The sequence below is a fragment of a genome, unplaced genomic scaffold, assembly GCF_019419815.1.
Source record: "Pyrus x bretschneideri cultivar Hongxiangsu unplaced genomic scaffold, Pyrus_bretschneideri_v1 Contig5, whole genome shotgun sequence".
Taxonomy (NCBI): Eukaryota; Viridiplantae; Streptophyta; class Magnoliopsida; order Rosales; family Rosaceae; genus Pyrus; species Pyrus x bretschneideri.
This window is the reverse complement of record NW_025999787.1, coordinates 10,196,639-10,212,668: the sequence shown is the minus strand read 5'-3', so window position 1 is coordinate 10,212,668 and position 16,030 is coordinate 10,196,639. Positions and strand designations below refer to the sequence as shown.

At 36.8% G+C, this 16,030-nt stretch overlaps 3 protein-coding genes and 1 long non-coding RNA gene across 12 annotated transcripts; 1 reads left to right on the top strand and 3 right to left on the bottom strand.

Moving 5' to 3' along the window:
- Positions 1-999: 999 nt before the first annotated feature.
- On the bottom strand, positions 1,000-2,171 carry LOC108868730 (THO complex subunit 3-like). The gene is made up of 4 exons (XM_048569358.1): positions 1,978-2,171; positions 1,771-1,866; positions 1,526-1,655; positions 1,000-1,085 (listed from the first exon to the last, which is right to left on the bottom strand). The coding sequence occupies exons 1-4, from the start codon at positions 2,053-2,055 to the stop codon at positions 1,000-1,002; spliced, it is 390 nt and encodes a 129-aa protein (XP_048425315.1). The 5' UTR covers positions 2,056-2,171.
- Positions 2,172-3,044: 873 nt separating this feature from the next.
- On the top strand, positions 3,045-4,848 carry LOC103967581. The gene is made up of 2 exons (XR_007252544.1): positions 3,045-3,757; positions 3,872-4,848. It is a non-coding gene; the product is annotated as an uncharacterized LOC103967581 (long non-coding RNA).
- Positions 4,849-7,111: 2,263 nt separating this feature from the next.
- Positions 7,112-8,898, bottom strand: LOC125470391. Its single transcript, XM_048569357.1, has 3 exons — positions 8,728-8,898; positions 8,411-8,554; positions 7,112-7,423 (listed from the first exon to the last, which is right to left on the bottom strand). The coding sequence occupies exons 1-3, from the start codon at positions 8,896-8,898 to the stop codon at positions 7,112-7,114; spliced, it is 627 nt and encodes a 208-aa protein (XP_048425314.1).
- Positions 8,899-10,876: 1,978 nt separating this feature from the next.
- LOC103967582 lies at positions 10,877-14,822 on the bottom strand. Of its 9 annotated transcripts, none has more exons than XM_018652423.2 (5): positions 14,069-14,348; positions 13,609-13,839; positions 13,166-13,288; positions 12,360-12,531; positions 10,877-11,069 (listed from the first exon to the last, which is right to left on the bottom strand). In XM_018652423.2, the coding sequence occupies exons 1-5, from the start codon at positions 14,231-14,233 to the stop codon at positions 10,993-10,995; spliced, it is 768 nt and encodes a 255-aa protein (XP_018507939.2). In that variant the 5' UTR covers positions 14,234-14,348; the 3' UTR covers positions 10,877-10,992. The 9 variants fall into 9 exon arrangements, with proteins under 9 accessions (XP_018507939.2, XP_048425054.1, XP_048425053.1 ...); XM_048569097.1 differs by lacking the exon at positions 10,877-11,069 and adding an exon at positions 11,076-11,403 and having other exon boundaries at positions 14,069-14,353; XM_048569096.1 differs by lacking the exon at positions 10,877-11,069 and adding an exon at positions 11,077-11,291 and having other exon boundaries at positions 14,069-14,353.
- Between the last annotated feature and the right edge of the window lie 1,208 nt (positions 14,823-16,030).

Sequence of the window (16,030 nt, the reverse complement as noted above, 5' to 3'; positions counted from 1 at the left end):
ATCTCGAAATTCAAACTCATATAACGATGATAAATATGGTAATGAGCATACACCACATTAAATGGTAGTGATAAAAAATACTTCAATTACACAAATTAAACTTATGTAGCGTCAATCAGTGAGAAAATTTATGGGTGTAAGCAAAATTATTTCCAAAGTGAAAGCCATTTCTGGTAAGAAAATAAAATGGAAAGTATTTTAGGACTATTAATTAATTAGTGATTTAATATGATTTAATTAGGATTTTGATATGATTTGATTCAGTCTAGATTTTCTTGTCTTGTAGACAAATGATTGTTTTGATTTATTTCATAATATTGCTCATTCGTAATCTTATAAATACCTCCTTAGGGAGAAGAATAAAGTATTGAAGTCGTATTTGATGGTATCAGAGCAGAGTTCAATTATTGGTTCAACATTGCTGTAATCTTATAAATACCTCCTTATACATGTACTTTAATATGCAAAATTATACACTTGTCAATGACGTCCAATCCTAATCCAATAATACATTGGCATAGATAAGTTTTTCTTCACATGGTAATGAGATGCCACAATGACCGTTAACCACCATGAGACTGAGCATTTATTAAAGATTAAACTCATACTAATGTACATATACTAGATTTCTTTCCGTCACTACGGTAAAACGTGGTTGCGATTTGACTCTAGAATTGAATATTGTAGCATTGGCCACGTCATTTGTGGTTGGCGTTGTTAGCTGCCATTATTGGCTTGCTGGATACCTAAATTGATGGGGCGTGTATTAATGTGCGTTGGCATCAAATTGAAAGTGGAGAACGATTTTTATGTTACGAATTCATTGCTATAATGATGGTACGTACAATAATACAAGGATATATGAAAAATAAAAATATTACACTTAATTTTTTAATTATTGAAAGTGGAGAACAATTGTTATGCGGAAAAAAAATTTACAGAACCAGAAACTGTGCAAACTCGCGGAATAGAGGTTCGGAACAAGTAAACATTACCCTATTACCAACGGCGATGTGTCCCATCAGGTTTATAGGTGATATTAATGTTATCCCCACTAAGTTCTGCTAGTTGTGCACATTTTCCACCTGAAGTACCCACATAGGGATTTTTTTTATTTTTTAAATTTGGTCGCAAAATATGTCCCATTTCAGTATTGCTATCATGAGAAAATTTTTTGAGGAGAATTTATTGATAAACAAGAAAAATACAATATGTCAGGGGGCACATGAGACCAAACTTAGATCATTAAAGAATTCATAACAACAATTCAAAACATTTTTCAGCAAAACCTATAGCAAAGAAATTTAGAAAGGTTGCGAGAATAAACATCTGCAACACAAGGAGGCCATGAATCCCACCAATGGACACCGAGTCGATCAACACCACAATTGACCAAGCAATCAGCAACTTGATTACCTTTTCTAAAAATATGAGAAATCTAAACTTGCATGGAGAGGATAGTAAAGCTCGACAATAATGTCATCTAAAAACATATAAACCGAAACTTGAAATAGCAATGATTTACTCCGAGCGTCCCAAAGACGAACCGTCTTGTCCCCAGAGGCAGTGGCAATCAAATCAGCATGCTTGGGGTCCCAACACTGCTGATCCACACCGTCTGTGTGCCCCTTCAATTCAATATCTTTAGCCTTACCCTGCAACATATATAAACTGATATATAAATATATATTAACATATATACAACTCAGATAAAAACAGTAAATTTATTGGAAAATATGAATAAATTAACTGGAAAGAGCTGAGCTTTACATGTCCGTGGGGCTCAATGTGCCAAACCCTAGCGGTTTGATCAACAGAACCCGACGCGAGCTTCGTCCCCGTGCAGTTCCAAGCCACAGAATGCACCTTTACCATAACGAAAACGATCAAATTTAGCAAATTGAAAACAGAGAGCAAGAGATTTTAGGGTTTTGTGAAGATTGCGATTGGATTACGAAATTTAGAGAGAGAGAGGACCTTCTTCTTGTGGCCCTGGTACTCTCTGTTACTGAGATTCTTAAAGGGTATGGTGGGGGGTTCCTCCGTTTCTGCCATCGTTGGCGAGCTGCAAGGTCAAAATGTTTACTCTGTTAGTGCGGGAAGAGAAATCAGTCCCTCCATAACCGAATGGTGTTCATGTGGTGGAGTTTGGATACTTCCTTTTGTTTATGTTCGTGTCACACAAAAATTCAGATGGAATGTTCTATCCTGTAGGGACATGTCAAGAAATATAGAGAAAAAATTCAGTAGGTTTGAAATACAAAATAATACATCATATTTTATTATATAAATAGTATAAAATTTTATTTTTTAAGTATTTTTACACTTATATAATAATATCTAGTGTAGCATTCCATGTCTTGGTCATACTGAGAAATATTTCATAATTATGTTGGTGTACCGTGGATTTGTCAAACTAAAAAAATGGAAAACTCACGCCTCAGCCAAGTAACGTACTTCTTAGAAGTATATTATTTTATTATAATTTTTATCATAAATCTCTTATAATTTTTTCAACAAACTAGTTTTAACATTCATAAGTGAATCTTTAGCACAGTGATGAAAATGTATTGAGTGTTTGCATGACGATGTGGATTAGAATCTCGTCTGTGACTAATATAATAAAATCTATGGTTTGACCCAAAAAAAAAATACAAAAGTTTTAGCATTCATGTCAACCCCTAACAAACACATTTTTTGTAAAATAAAATTAAAAAAAAAGAAAAATTTATTAAATATAGTATAAATAAATGATTTCTTATATTTAAAAAATACATAATTGTATTGAAATATAAATTGTAAAATAAAATGAATTATAAAATATTAGAACATACTGAAAACATAAGGAACAAACATATAATGAATGTTTACCAAAGTATTCAACAAGTCTTTTACATTTTATTAAAAAATAAAATGTAAAATAAAAGTTATTAATTTTATATCTAAGTAAAAGTCGCGATCTAAATAGATAGTTAGACCGTTTAGGCAGACCTCTAATTAAGTCTAGACACATTTTATTAATTTTCAAAACGCTTAAAAAGTAATGGAAGCTGTAATAAGTAGCCTAGTGTATATAAAAGAATTTTTAGAACAATGCTATTAATTGATTTAGGTTATTGAAAAAGATATTGCAAACAAATAAAAACAAAAGTCAATCCTAAAAATTATGAGTAGTAGAAGTACTAATAGTAGTTGCAATCAATTATCCACTAATGACAAAAGAATATAAATAGTATTCGGGTGTACTTTTACTGCTTAGACTTAAGCCCCTTGATAATAAAAGAGAAAGGAAAAAGAGGACAAAAGCTTTTTCAAAAAAAAAGAAAAAGAAAAAAAAGTAATAAACTACACAAACCCCAAAATCAGATCTATCTATCTCCACCTCTCTCTCTTCGCCCATCCAGGTTGAACCCTTGCCTTCTCCCTTCTCCCTTCTCCTTGGCCGCCGCAGCCCCTCCTCCCCTTAATTCCATCATCAGTTCTGAGGAATGATTTTTTGTTGTTCTGGATACCTCTTATTAATCGGAGGAGGAAGCAAGCCACAGGGAGGAATGATTTTTTGTTGTTCTGGATACCTCTTATTAATCGAAGGAAGAAGCAAGCCGCATGGAGGAATGATTTTTTTGTTGTTCTGGATACCTCTTATTCATGCTAATCGGAGGAAGAAGCAAGCCACAGGGAGAGATGATGTACGACGGCTTGGATCCGTAAGATCCCCAAATCCAACGAGGATCTGTAAGATCCCAATCCAACGAAGGTGTTGATTTTTCAGACAACCCAATTCCAATTTCAATCCCTCCCTGCTATCCCAATTCCATGAATCTCAATTTTAATGCCAATTTTTATATATTTTCCTCTTATTGTTTTGCAGGCAGGCAGGCACACCAACCTTAGATCAGAGAAACAGAGAAACATAGAAGCAACAGAGGTAAATTTGACACAAACTACTTTGTTAGCTATACCATCTGTTACAAGTCAAATTATGCAGTCATAGAAAACTACACAAAAAAACCTAATCCCATATGCATCACTCTCCTGTCTCTCTCTCGCCCTCCTTCCAGCTCTCCTCTATCAGTCGTTCGTGCTCCGATCTCTTCACAAGTTTTCCACTCCACTTTGATCCCCATGGTAGTCTCCTCATAGCCGCAAACTCCCAAGTCCTGTTTTTCCAATCAAATTTACAGCACCAGTTAGTGGGATTCACAAAAATACATTATATGAAAATAATTTAGTTCATGTGGGAGATTTTTCTACTTACTCTCTCGGAAGCAGAACCCATGCCCCGAAACTCTCGATCCCTAGCACGTCTTTCCCCTTCTCGACGAGGATATTGCCATCCTCCCTGCCCTCTCTGCCGTATGAATCCCGTAGCATCCAGAATCGTTGACCTTCATCGGTCACTCCGTGACCAATGAGAACTAAGGCATGGAGGCCACCTCCAACACCGCAATAACTGCAATGCACTCTAACAACGTGTCTAAAATGGGGACACTCGGAGCTGGTGCATATCTGCTCGGGGACCTCCTGCGGTCCTACGATCATCCCCTACAATGCATAAAAGATGTTTTGATTAGAATTTTTATTTCTCGAAACCTTTAAAAAAGAGAGGTTTGCCCAACTCACTCTTGTGTCAGAGAATACAGGGTGGGATGCTATAGCGACAGCAATCGGATACTTGTCTAGCATCCTCTCCATCTCGCTCTCCCCCTGGATATGGTGCCATAATCCGAAGTATATCCACTGGCTGATATGCTAGAAATGAGAAAATAGTTACAAAGTGAGTATTTTTGTGTTTAAACTATAGAAAACACGATTCTAGTCCTTAAAAATAATTTTCTTTTTGATCAATTCCTTAATTAAGATTAAAAACTAGTTTAGTCCTTTGATTCATGTCCGAGTCAGCATTTACATTCCATGTCATATTTAATTTGTTTTTGTAACTTTAATGTGTTTTGTCTTCCTATATTACACCAAAATATTGCTATTAAATGGTTTCTCAATGAAGGGGATTTTTTTTTTTTAATTCTAAATCAGCATCCAACATTTAAAGATGCAAAATCAAAAGGACTTAGAGATTAGGCTTCTGCAATTGAAAAAGAGATTAGGCAACCATCTATATATTGGTTGATATCTCCACATACATTTCGGTTGTTCGTTTTTTATTTGCATTTTAGGTCTCTCTTTATTTTCTTTCTATTGGTTTTGGACGACATATGACATGTGTAGGGTTAATTACACAAACACCCCTTGAGGTTTATCGAGGTTTCACAAAACCCCCACACATTTGAGACATTACACTAACACCTTCTCATGTTTTAATTCACTTTCACATGTCAAAATTTTGCTAATAAATTGACAACTTTACCCTAACTAATTAATTAAATAATAAAGAAATATATTATAAACATAAAAATAAATAATTAAACATTAAAAACTTCTCCCTCTCTCTTCCTTTCTTTGACTTATTCACACCACCACCATTCTCACCCATGCCTGCACGCTGCCCAAAGCCTTCAACTCCTCCACCAAGCATAAGTCATATATTTATCGAGAAGAAAAAGCCATCGATTGATCATTCCACTATGGAAAACTCTGCATTGTTGTTGGCACCGGAGAGTTCCGATGCCGCCATGGCCATGAAAAGCAACCCCTATATTCTATGGGTTGTACGATCTGGAACCACAATCCGAGATGGGTGTGTAAGGTTTCAGTTGGATATGTTCAGGAGGGAGCGGGACTAATCTAGATTGGGTTGGGATGGTTGGGTGGGAACGTGCTGGGGAATGGGAAGTGGTGAGAGATGAGGTTCAAATGATAAAATTCACAAATCTTATTTTATTTCAACATTCTGGATTTTGGGTTCTTTGTTTCTCAAAATTTGCATATAATCTCATCTGGGTTTTGTTCAAATTGATCAAAAAACCTAACTTTGGTAAAAATTTTGGTGTCTAAATTTCTGGGTTTCTCTAAAAAATGGTGACTATGAATCTAGAAATACTACATTATGTTATGGACCATGTGTATGGTTCATTGATACAGAGAACAAAGATTAGTCCTTTTTCTAGAGGGTGGGGCGGGGGACAGGAAAGGGATGATCGTGGCGATGGTGAGACAGCGAGGAGGAAGAACGGTGAGGCATGGAATTGTGAGGGTTTAGGGTTTTCTCTCTTTTTTCCCATTCGATCTTTTTAAGTTTTTAATTTATTTTTTAATGTTTAATTTATTTATTTAAATATTTTCTTTATTATTTAATTAATTAATTATAAGGGTAAACTTGTCAATTTATTAGCATAATTTTGACTGAAAGGGTTATGTGAAAGTGAATTAAAACGTGAGGGGGGTGTTAGTGTAATGTCTCAAATGTGAGGGGGTTTTGTGAAAATTTGATAAACTAGGTTATTCTAACGATTTTTGAAGAATGTGTTCAACCTTAGTAACTTTTTGTGCATTGTGCTTGTGGTAATTATTCTTATTTTATTGCGTTTGTGGTTAATTTGTTTTGGTTGCTTTATTATTGGATTTTGATCATTTTGTTAGCTTATGAATTGTTGAGTTTGGAGTTGGGTTTGCTCATTTATGTATTAGAACAATCTGATTAGGTACTATAATTTGGGTACATTCGATTAGGTATTATGATTTAGATGCATTTGATTCGATAATATAATTTGGTGTGTTCAACACATCGGGTACTACGATTTAGGTGTGTTGGTATTGTAATTTAGGTTTGTTTAAGTAGGTACTGTAATTTAGATACATATACTAAACTGGTGTATTATGTGTTATACGTTGCCCTTTTTATCTTGTAATTTATGCATGATTATATGAAAAATCTTCAGGTACAATAATAATCATGGAAGAAATCAAGCATAAATCAAGTCAAAACTAGTTCCTGGTAATGTGGAACATACCAAGAAAGTTTGAATAATTAATTACAGGGGTACAATGGGAATAAAAAGTGATTAAAAATTTTAAAAACAATAGAATATGAGTTATCATAATCATGATGTTGTGGAGGATTAAGATCAAATATCTAATCTTACAGTAGGTTTTGATGAAAAATTAATCTAATCCAAGTGTTACAATTCATTTACCCAAACAAGTTATGCATATTTTAAGCTAATTTCACCAATGAAAATCTGACCTTCTTTCGCTTCCCCATATACGGCCAATCTTTCTCGAGTACAGCACCACCAGTGTTCATCAGCTGAAAAGACTTGCTCAGAGAATAACCTCGATCACTGGAAACTCTTAAACGGCGCACGATACTTTGCGGGGAGAGCATAACTCGTCTCCGTGTCTCTAGAGCATATAGCGCCTCGGCGCATACGCATGTGGATATGGCCCAACAATGGGAACTATCCATCTGGTCGCGGATAGGACCCATGATGGGCCTCCAGTCCACAATATAATCTCGGTCACTGCCCTGCAAAAATCCATTTTGGTGTCCACACAATCAGTCTTAATAATACCATGTTTGGTAGGGCCTCTTAACCAAGATTCCTTTCAATATAAAACATCTCCATATGTACACTTTGGTTGGTAAAAGTTTATGCACGCATGCATAATGTTTTTTTGATCATGTGTGCACATTGTTTCTTCGAGATTGTGCCTTTTCGGTCATGTATGCTCTTTGTTTCTTTGATTAATCTAGTTCATCTAACGATAATCAATAGAGTTTGATTGGGAGCATCACCTTCACCAAAGTGATTGTAATTTTCAATTCATTTTTATATTAGTGTTTCTTTGGAAAGAGAGATTCCCTCTTGAAACCATTTCACTCGACCTAGTGGTGTCACTCGGCCAATTAGTGCTTGCTTTGCCACGTGCTCAAAAAGTGAGTTACCCATCCAATGAGGGGTTTCCACTCGTGTGAAATGGTTGCAAGAGAAAATCTCCCTCTCCTTTAGGAGGTTTAGGGTTTGTGAAGACCGTTCAATGCCAAGTTTGAAGATCAATTCATGAACACCTAGTAAAGGGTACAATGTATACATAGGCATAATAAGTAAAATGATTGTTAGGGTAGGGAAATTAGCAACAAGAAAATAATGCACTTGTACATTTCAGCCTAGTGTAACCTAGTATTCAATACATTGATAGGGTAGGCAAACTCAGTCGTTGGAAGAAAGAAGCTAATAAGAGTCCTAGTAGCGCCACTTGTATTCCTAAGATCCTCTGGGCCGGAGCCTAGTAACGAGGATTACTGACTGAATTAGTAGTCATCGACTGCCTCCAATTTTAAGAACGGTGTGTTCTGAGGTGTCAAGCCGGAGAGAATGGAGTTTGGCATTCTAATAGATAAGGAAGTGAAGAACATTAGGTAATGTTAAAGCAAGCAATATATTAAACTCTCTTTCTTTTTTAACAAAAATAAACTAATAAATACATGGCTAAAGTTAAGAAATGTTCAAACCTTTTTCTTGTTATACTCCTCCACGGAGAAACGGGCAGGAGCCATGGGATGATCCATAGAATAAGGAGATGGACGGCCGAGGAGTAGATGGTTCATAGAATAAGGGGATGGACGGCCAAGGATGCTTATTCTGTAGCTTTGGCCCTGTTCAAATTGTATCGAGAAGTGTTACAACCACACAAAAAGGACAATCCTTGCACAAAACCTAAAACCACCAAGACATCTAGCTAGTAGTCGGTAAAACAGATAGATGAACACGGTATGTACACAGATGTAAATGTACATGTAGTATGTTCATCAGGTTCAAAATGTAATACCTGCATGAGCAATGATTTGGTCGAATGAGGACTCTTTTCGCGGCGGCGGAGAGACCTTGAGGTTGAACCATTGTGGTGGTAGATGGCAGCAATACCAAATCTAAAACCCTTGACCAAGTTTGCAACAGCCTTTCTATTGGTGTTAAAACAACAGGATGACTTACTCCACATTTTTACCGCACTCTGTATATAAATAAATTAGGTTTTGGGTCATCATCATCACAATCATCACGATCATATTAATATAATAGCCCCCAAAACCAACTCAATTTTCGGTAATCACAATCATCGTCATGTTAATGATATAATGCTGAAGTTGAAACCCTAAATCCCAATATAAGAAGCAAGTAATAAACAAAGAAATCGAAATCGAAGGTGATCCATGGATTGCATTTGCAAGCCGGGCTTTTTGTGGTCCATTTGTTCTAACAGCGAGCTAAATAAATAGGTAGCATCCGAACTTGCAAATGTCCAGAGCCCCCCACCCAACTAAACGTAAAGAAAAAAAAATTCAAGCAACTAAAAGCCGAAACCCTAGATCCCAAATCCAGCCCAATTTTTCTTCAAAGAAATCCAAGCAGCACTACAAGGCATGGATCCATATACGTCGCGCAAAATAACCAGTAAAAATCAACTACATTGTCATTGATTGAGTCGGTGAATTGAAATTACATGCTCACCGAAGAGAGAAGACGAGATCGGAGACCCGCCGTGAATTTTTTCTCTCTGAATTTTCCTTTAGCTATCGACTGCTTGCCGCATCTTCAATCTTTCCCGTTGTTTTTGCATTTATTGTACTTTGTTGAGCCTCCCCCTGCCGTTGGATGAAACCCCGATCAGATCCTTTGGGCTACATTTCCATCTAACGGTGCACCTAGAGGCTGGAGCCTTAATGTTAACTAATAAGTTTTTTTAGAAAATTAAGGGTCTCATTAGATTTTTAGTCTTAACGAAAACACATTTGGTGGGATTTTTCCAGATTTTTCAAAGGCCATGAGGTAGCTACCCCATGGAGCAATTCTACACTCTGGTAATTATTGTTAGTGAACAATAACCGCACGATTGCATCTCCACCTCAGAAATCAATGCCCCAAGCAACTGAGCAAGCGCATGAAAAATTAGTTTTTTTTTTTTCCTAAAAAAATTTATTTAAAGAATATTATGATTAATTTCCGATAGGATATTTAAACAAATCCGTCACGTCATGTATTTTTTAATTTTAAATTATTTTTTGGCTAAATTTATATTGGTGGTTAGATTATTTAAATTTAGTGACCAATTTGTGCCACATGGCATGTCAATCATTTTCCTTTTTTAAAAATTTATAAACTTAGAAACTGAATTATTATGATAGTCCGATTACATGACCATTGGAAATCTAGGGATCTAAATTTCCCACGTTATAAAGCATCTGCATTGCAGGTCTCGCTGAAATTTTGTCGCTCGACGCGCCACCACGCACATGTGTCGAGCGCAAAAAAATTTCAACTTGATTGGTGCCAGGTTGACGTCACACCAACTCAGGCACCCACTCGAGCCATTCTCGCCCGACTGCCTAGTTTAGGGTCTTGGGCCCACCTATAGCCTGACTTGTTTGGTTTGGGGGTGAAGGGATTTTGCGGGTTTTTTAACAAAACTGTAATGGCATGATCACATTAATTTTCTACACATATTGGACCCATAAGATTCACGGATTTTTATCACAAAAATGATCCCTAACATTTACCCATGCCATCAAGTTTTGGTTGGGTTTATGGGGATTCGATGGAAAATAAGAAAAGGGATTTTGGGGGAAATTGCTGAAATTAAGTTCTGGGTTGAGGGCCAGGAGAGAGGGAGAGTGAAACAAAGAACAGAGGGAGGCCTCAGCTAGTCCCATGGTTTTTGGAAACTCTTGCTAAGAACCTCCAAGGACACCTTTAGCATAGGCAAGTCTAGGCTAATGTCATTAACATTAGTCCTAGGTGATAGCAAACGCTGGACTAGTCCAATCTAGTTCAATGACAATTAGTAAGGGCAAACAAACGTCCACTAACAATATAAACAAGGCAACTTTTTGCACTCCATCTATAATGAAAACTTTATAAATTTAAGGCTTATTTTTAGTAACGTCCCCTCTCAAAACTTTATTTTGGATCTCACTCTGCTATCAACTTAAAAGCCATCACTTTATTTTCTCAAACTAAAATTTCGTTTCACTTTGACTAAAGCAACGGGGGATCATAGTCCATAACATTAACTCACATAGTTAATAAAAATGTGCGTTTATACAGGCGCAATTTTGGAAGTAGAAGTTCCATAGCGAATCGTCCTTTCCACAAACTCGTGCTTGTTGTCTTTACCTGGTCAGCAAAGTTGACAATTAAGCACATGTTAAACAATGAATTTCAAACTACTTCGATATTTACTATGGTACATGAGAAAATCACGCCTAATTATTGTTGCGCCCGCTCAAATATCACTGGAATCCCACGTTGCCCGCGAAAACTCTTTTAGTCTCGCATACTTCGCCATTCCTGTCTCACTTTTTCTCGGTCCATCAAATTTGTCAAAATCCCTATCGACTTCAGTTGAAGGAATAGGGATAAATGCGAGATGGCAAAAGTGTGACAAGATGAGTTTCCAATGGCAAAATGAGATTTGAGAGACGGTTAATGGGCATACCAATAATTAAGCCTAAAAATAAATCCAAGCACAATCCATTATATATATAAATACGCACGCATGTTGTGAATATTGCGTTTTCAGAATGGAAAAAACAAAACAAACACAGGAAATTGAAAACAGAATAATCGAGATAAACAAGGCCAAGAATTAACGTGATTCGACTATATGTGCCTATGTCCACGGGGCAACAACAATCATTCCCTACATCAATAATAAGTGCAACGAATAACCTTACCAAGCCTCTAATCCTTGACGAAAAATCTGAAAGAACAAGAACAAGAAATACTCTTTATATATTTTCTTAACCACCCCCGGCACCCCCGCGCACACAATTTGCCCTTACAATATTCTATCACTCTTAACTCCCCAAGTGGTATACAACTTATTGTTTTCCTCCATTTTATAATTAGTGCAATAGTTCCTTTATATTGACATACAAAGGTCTTCTTCAATAACGATTACCGATCCTAATTGGAATCTAGTTATGAATCATTCTCTCATTGGAAAACCAACTCAAAACCGATCGATCTAGTCATGAGCAAGTTGAAGAGAGCTCTAACATGCCTTGGAGGACCGAACCCATGTATGTAGCAAAATACTGAAAGGCCAACCAAGATCCAAGTAGGCAAACAACTTAAATTGAATAAATAATTTAATCCTCTAAGATTATAATTCCAATAGACTTTAGGCAACCCATCATGGGCTAGAAGAACCCAACAACACACATACACATTGCACATAGCAAAACACACGTAAGCACAATCGCCGTTTGCAAATTAAAACTTGAGCATGTTTCCATCCATCAGAATCGAGTACACAAGGATCCTTAAAAGGTTGGTTTTCTTAGTAGAAACGAGATCATCACCACACACACTCTGACCTCACACGTTCAATAAACATGCACCTTAGTGAATCAAACTTTCTTAATGATAAATTGACAGGGTACCATAGCATAGAACAGTTACCTCCGTCAAATGATATCAGCTTCATATTGCAGCCGAATCTGCTCTGAACTCTTGCATTGTACATTTCGGTCACACCCCCATCAATCGCATCAAAGTATACATTTTGAATGAAATCACCATGATAAAGCATCTGCCTAGCGTAGACAACTCTCACAAAATGAAGTTTGGCATTCTAATAGAGAAGAAGAAGCAAAGAACATTAGATAGAGTTAAAACAAGTAACATATTAAACTCTCTTTTTTGGGTAAATCCCAGTTTACTACCCTTAAGTTTTGTGGTTTTCAACATTTAATACATGAAATTTTTTTTTCATCCCAGAATCTTACCTAAAGTGTTAATTTTGGAACAATCTCATACATCCGTTAGTTTTGCTGTTAAGTCTCCCGTTAACTGATGACGTGGTGTCCATGTGGACAATGACTGGGCACCACGTGTCATTTAAAAAAATTAAAAAAAAAAAAAAAAAAAAAAACACACACACACACACCCAGAACCCCTTCGTCTTCCCCCACCCTCCACTCCTCCATCCCCTCCACCCCTTTTTGGACCTTGTGCTCGAACGGGATCGGGCTTTTTTGGCCGTTTGTGGCCTGCAGAGGCGCTTGTAGATGCTTAACAAGCGTTGGAACTGCTCCATAGTCCACCACAATATCCACAAGCTCCTTTGCATAATCTCACAAGATGTACTAAATGTTGAAAACCACGAAACTTAAAAATAGTAAACTGAGATTTACCCCTCTTTTTTATTTTAAAAAAAAAAAAAAAAACTATAAAATAAATGGCAAAAGTTACAATATAATTCAAACCTTTTTCTTGTTATACTCTTCCACGGCGAAAAGGGCCGGAGCCATATTCTTGGGATGATCCATAGAATAAGGAGATGGATGGCCACGTTGGTCTAACCCGAAGCATTGTCCGTAGGTTTGGCCCTATTCAAAATTGAAACAAGTAGTGCTACAACAACCACACAACATAAGACAATCCTTGCACAAATCTAAAAGCACTAAGACATCCAGTAGTAAAAAAGATAGGCGAACACATTATGTACATAGCCGTAATATACATGTAGTAGACAGAGGATTGGTACGTATTCTCTTTTCTTTTGCAAGAAAGGGGAATTGCTTGTGCGGCCCATTGTGCATGGAATGGAAGTGTAATAACTGAACGGTATATTCTTAAAAAAAATGCCAATCACATTGACAACCAACTAAACACTTGATTATCAGTTCAGATCATTGAAAAGTAATACCTGCGTCTGCCTATATTTGATAGTATTGGGAGGAATTTTTTCCTGGCAGCGAAAGAAATAGCCATGACCAAAGAGAGACCTTGAGGTTGAACCATTGTAGTGGTTAACGGCAGCGGTAGCGAATCTAAAACCTCCGACCAATTTTGCAGCAGCTATTTTATTGGTGTGAAGAAAACATGATGATTTACTCCACATTTTTCCCAACCAGAGACTGAATTGTTGTTCCAAAATCTGTAATAAATTAGATTCTGGGTAATCATAATCATCATCATCACCATCATATTAATAATATAATGTTGAAAGTTAAAACCCTAAACCCCAAAAGGAACGCAATTTTTATCAATACTACATGGAACTAAATTTTATCAATGCAAGCAATACTACAAGGCTAGATCTTTATCAAACCAAATAACAGCAAAAAACAAGGAAATCAAATCGGTGAAATGTAAGATAACCTAACAATCATTTGGGATTCTACCCGTTTCAGGCTATGTATGGACGAGGGACTTCCAAGTCCCAAGAGATTTGATATCCATGGAGTGCTGATCATCTTTTTGTGACCATTTGTTACTAAACTGGCCTCCATCCCTCGGAATTTGAAAGTCCCTCTACCAAATATAGACATAATGCAAAACAGCCTCTTTGTGACCAAAAGGTCAATGGTTTCAGCAGTGAAAACAGCCTCTTTGCAAAGCAAAGGTAAAAACCTCTTTGTAAAGCAAAAGATAAGACTGCGTATGATAGACGTTTCTTCCCCTACCTTTGCAAAGCAGAAGACAAGTGAGCTATAATTAAACAAAAAACCTAAATAAAAAGTTAGCTGACCGGCCAAACGTGCAATATCCAGAACCCCTAAAACCTAAACCTCCCAATAAAATGCAAAGAGAAGAATATATTAAGTAATTGAGAGTTGAAACCCTAGATCCCAAATCTAGCTCAATTTTTCTTCAGAAAATTCCAATCAAAACTACAGGGCATAGAGCTATGCATGTCTCACCAATTAACCAGTAAAAAATCAACCAAATTGATTGAATCGGTGAAATAAAATTACATACTCACCCAAGAGAGACGATAAGATCCGCGACTGCTGTGAATTTTTCTTTTCTTCAGCCTGTCGACTGCCTGCCTTATCTTGCATATTTGCGTTTACGGGGCTTTGTTGGGCTTCCCACTACCGTTGGATGAAACCTCGATCATATCCTCTGGGCTACATTTCCATCCAACGGTTTACCTGGAGACTAGAGTCTTTAATTTGAACCGACAAATTTGAGAAAATTGTAGAAATGTTTTCTCAATTTTAATTGAATTAGAGTAATGATCTTTTAATTAAAAATTCATAATCATTGATTCCTTAACTCATCAAAATGTGCAGCTATGATCTTTTTCGTCAATTATATATGAGTTTCGTCAAAATGAGTCATATTGGAATAACTATTGTTATACTTGAGTTAAAGTTGATGGACATTGCTCCAATGGGTATAATCGATGGGTCATTTCTCCAATTAGGTTAAAGTGGGGACCACTGCTACAATTTTTCTCATTTGGTTTTCCATATTTGTCTCTTGATTCAACCTCGTATGCAAGGGATATGACTCATGTTGACAGAAGTTATAACAGAGTTTGCGAAAAGGATCATAGTTGCACATTTTGATGAGTTAAGGAACCAATAATCATGAATGTTTAATTGAGAGACCATTACTCAAATTGAATAAAAATTAATGGACCATTTCTATAATAATCTCAACAAATTTTGATTGCTTTTCGACCCACCTCATTATTCTGTTTGTCAACCTACATTACAAAACCCACCATAAATTAAAAAAAAAAAATTCTAAAACTATTTTTCAACCCATCATTATTCCCTGCATGTCAAAAGGACTTTTTTAAAAAGAAAATTCAATTCAATTCGACTAAACATATAGGTACCGTCTGGTACATAAGACGAGACGGAACGCAGTGGGACGAGGCATTCTGTCCTACGTTTGGTGCGTTAAAAACAGTGGAACACGCTGTCCCGCGGAACCAAATTTGGTTACTTTTTCATTCCACCTTACCCCTTGGAATGACTCGTTCCATGCCCGTGGAACACAAAATTATAATTTTTTTGGACAACAATACCACTCTTCTTTTTCATTAATTCCACTGTCTACCCTCCCTCTCTCCTATAACCTCCTCCTCCTTCACCACAAACCCAGCTGCATTTTCCTCAACCTCAACGCTCCCTCTGCCGCCCATTAAGCTTCCCACTCCAGCCGCCTTGTCATTACAGTTTTTGCCTCCCAAACCCTGCTTCTCCTATCTCACAAACCATGCTTCATCTTTCTCACTCTCACGATGGGTATTCCAGAGTTCAGTTCAAGCAACGAGTTTCCGGCGAGTCGATTGTTGCTAGTGACCGACAACGGCATTGTACTCGACGACG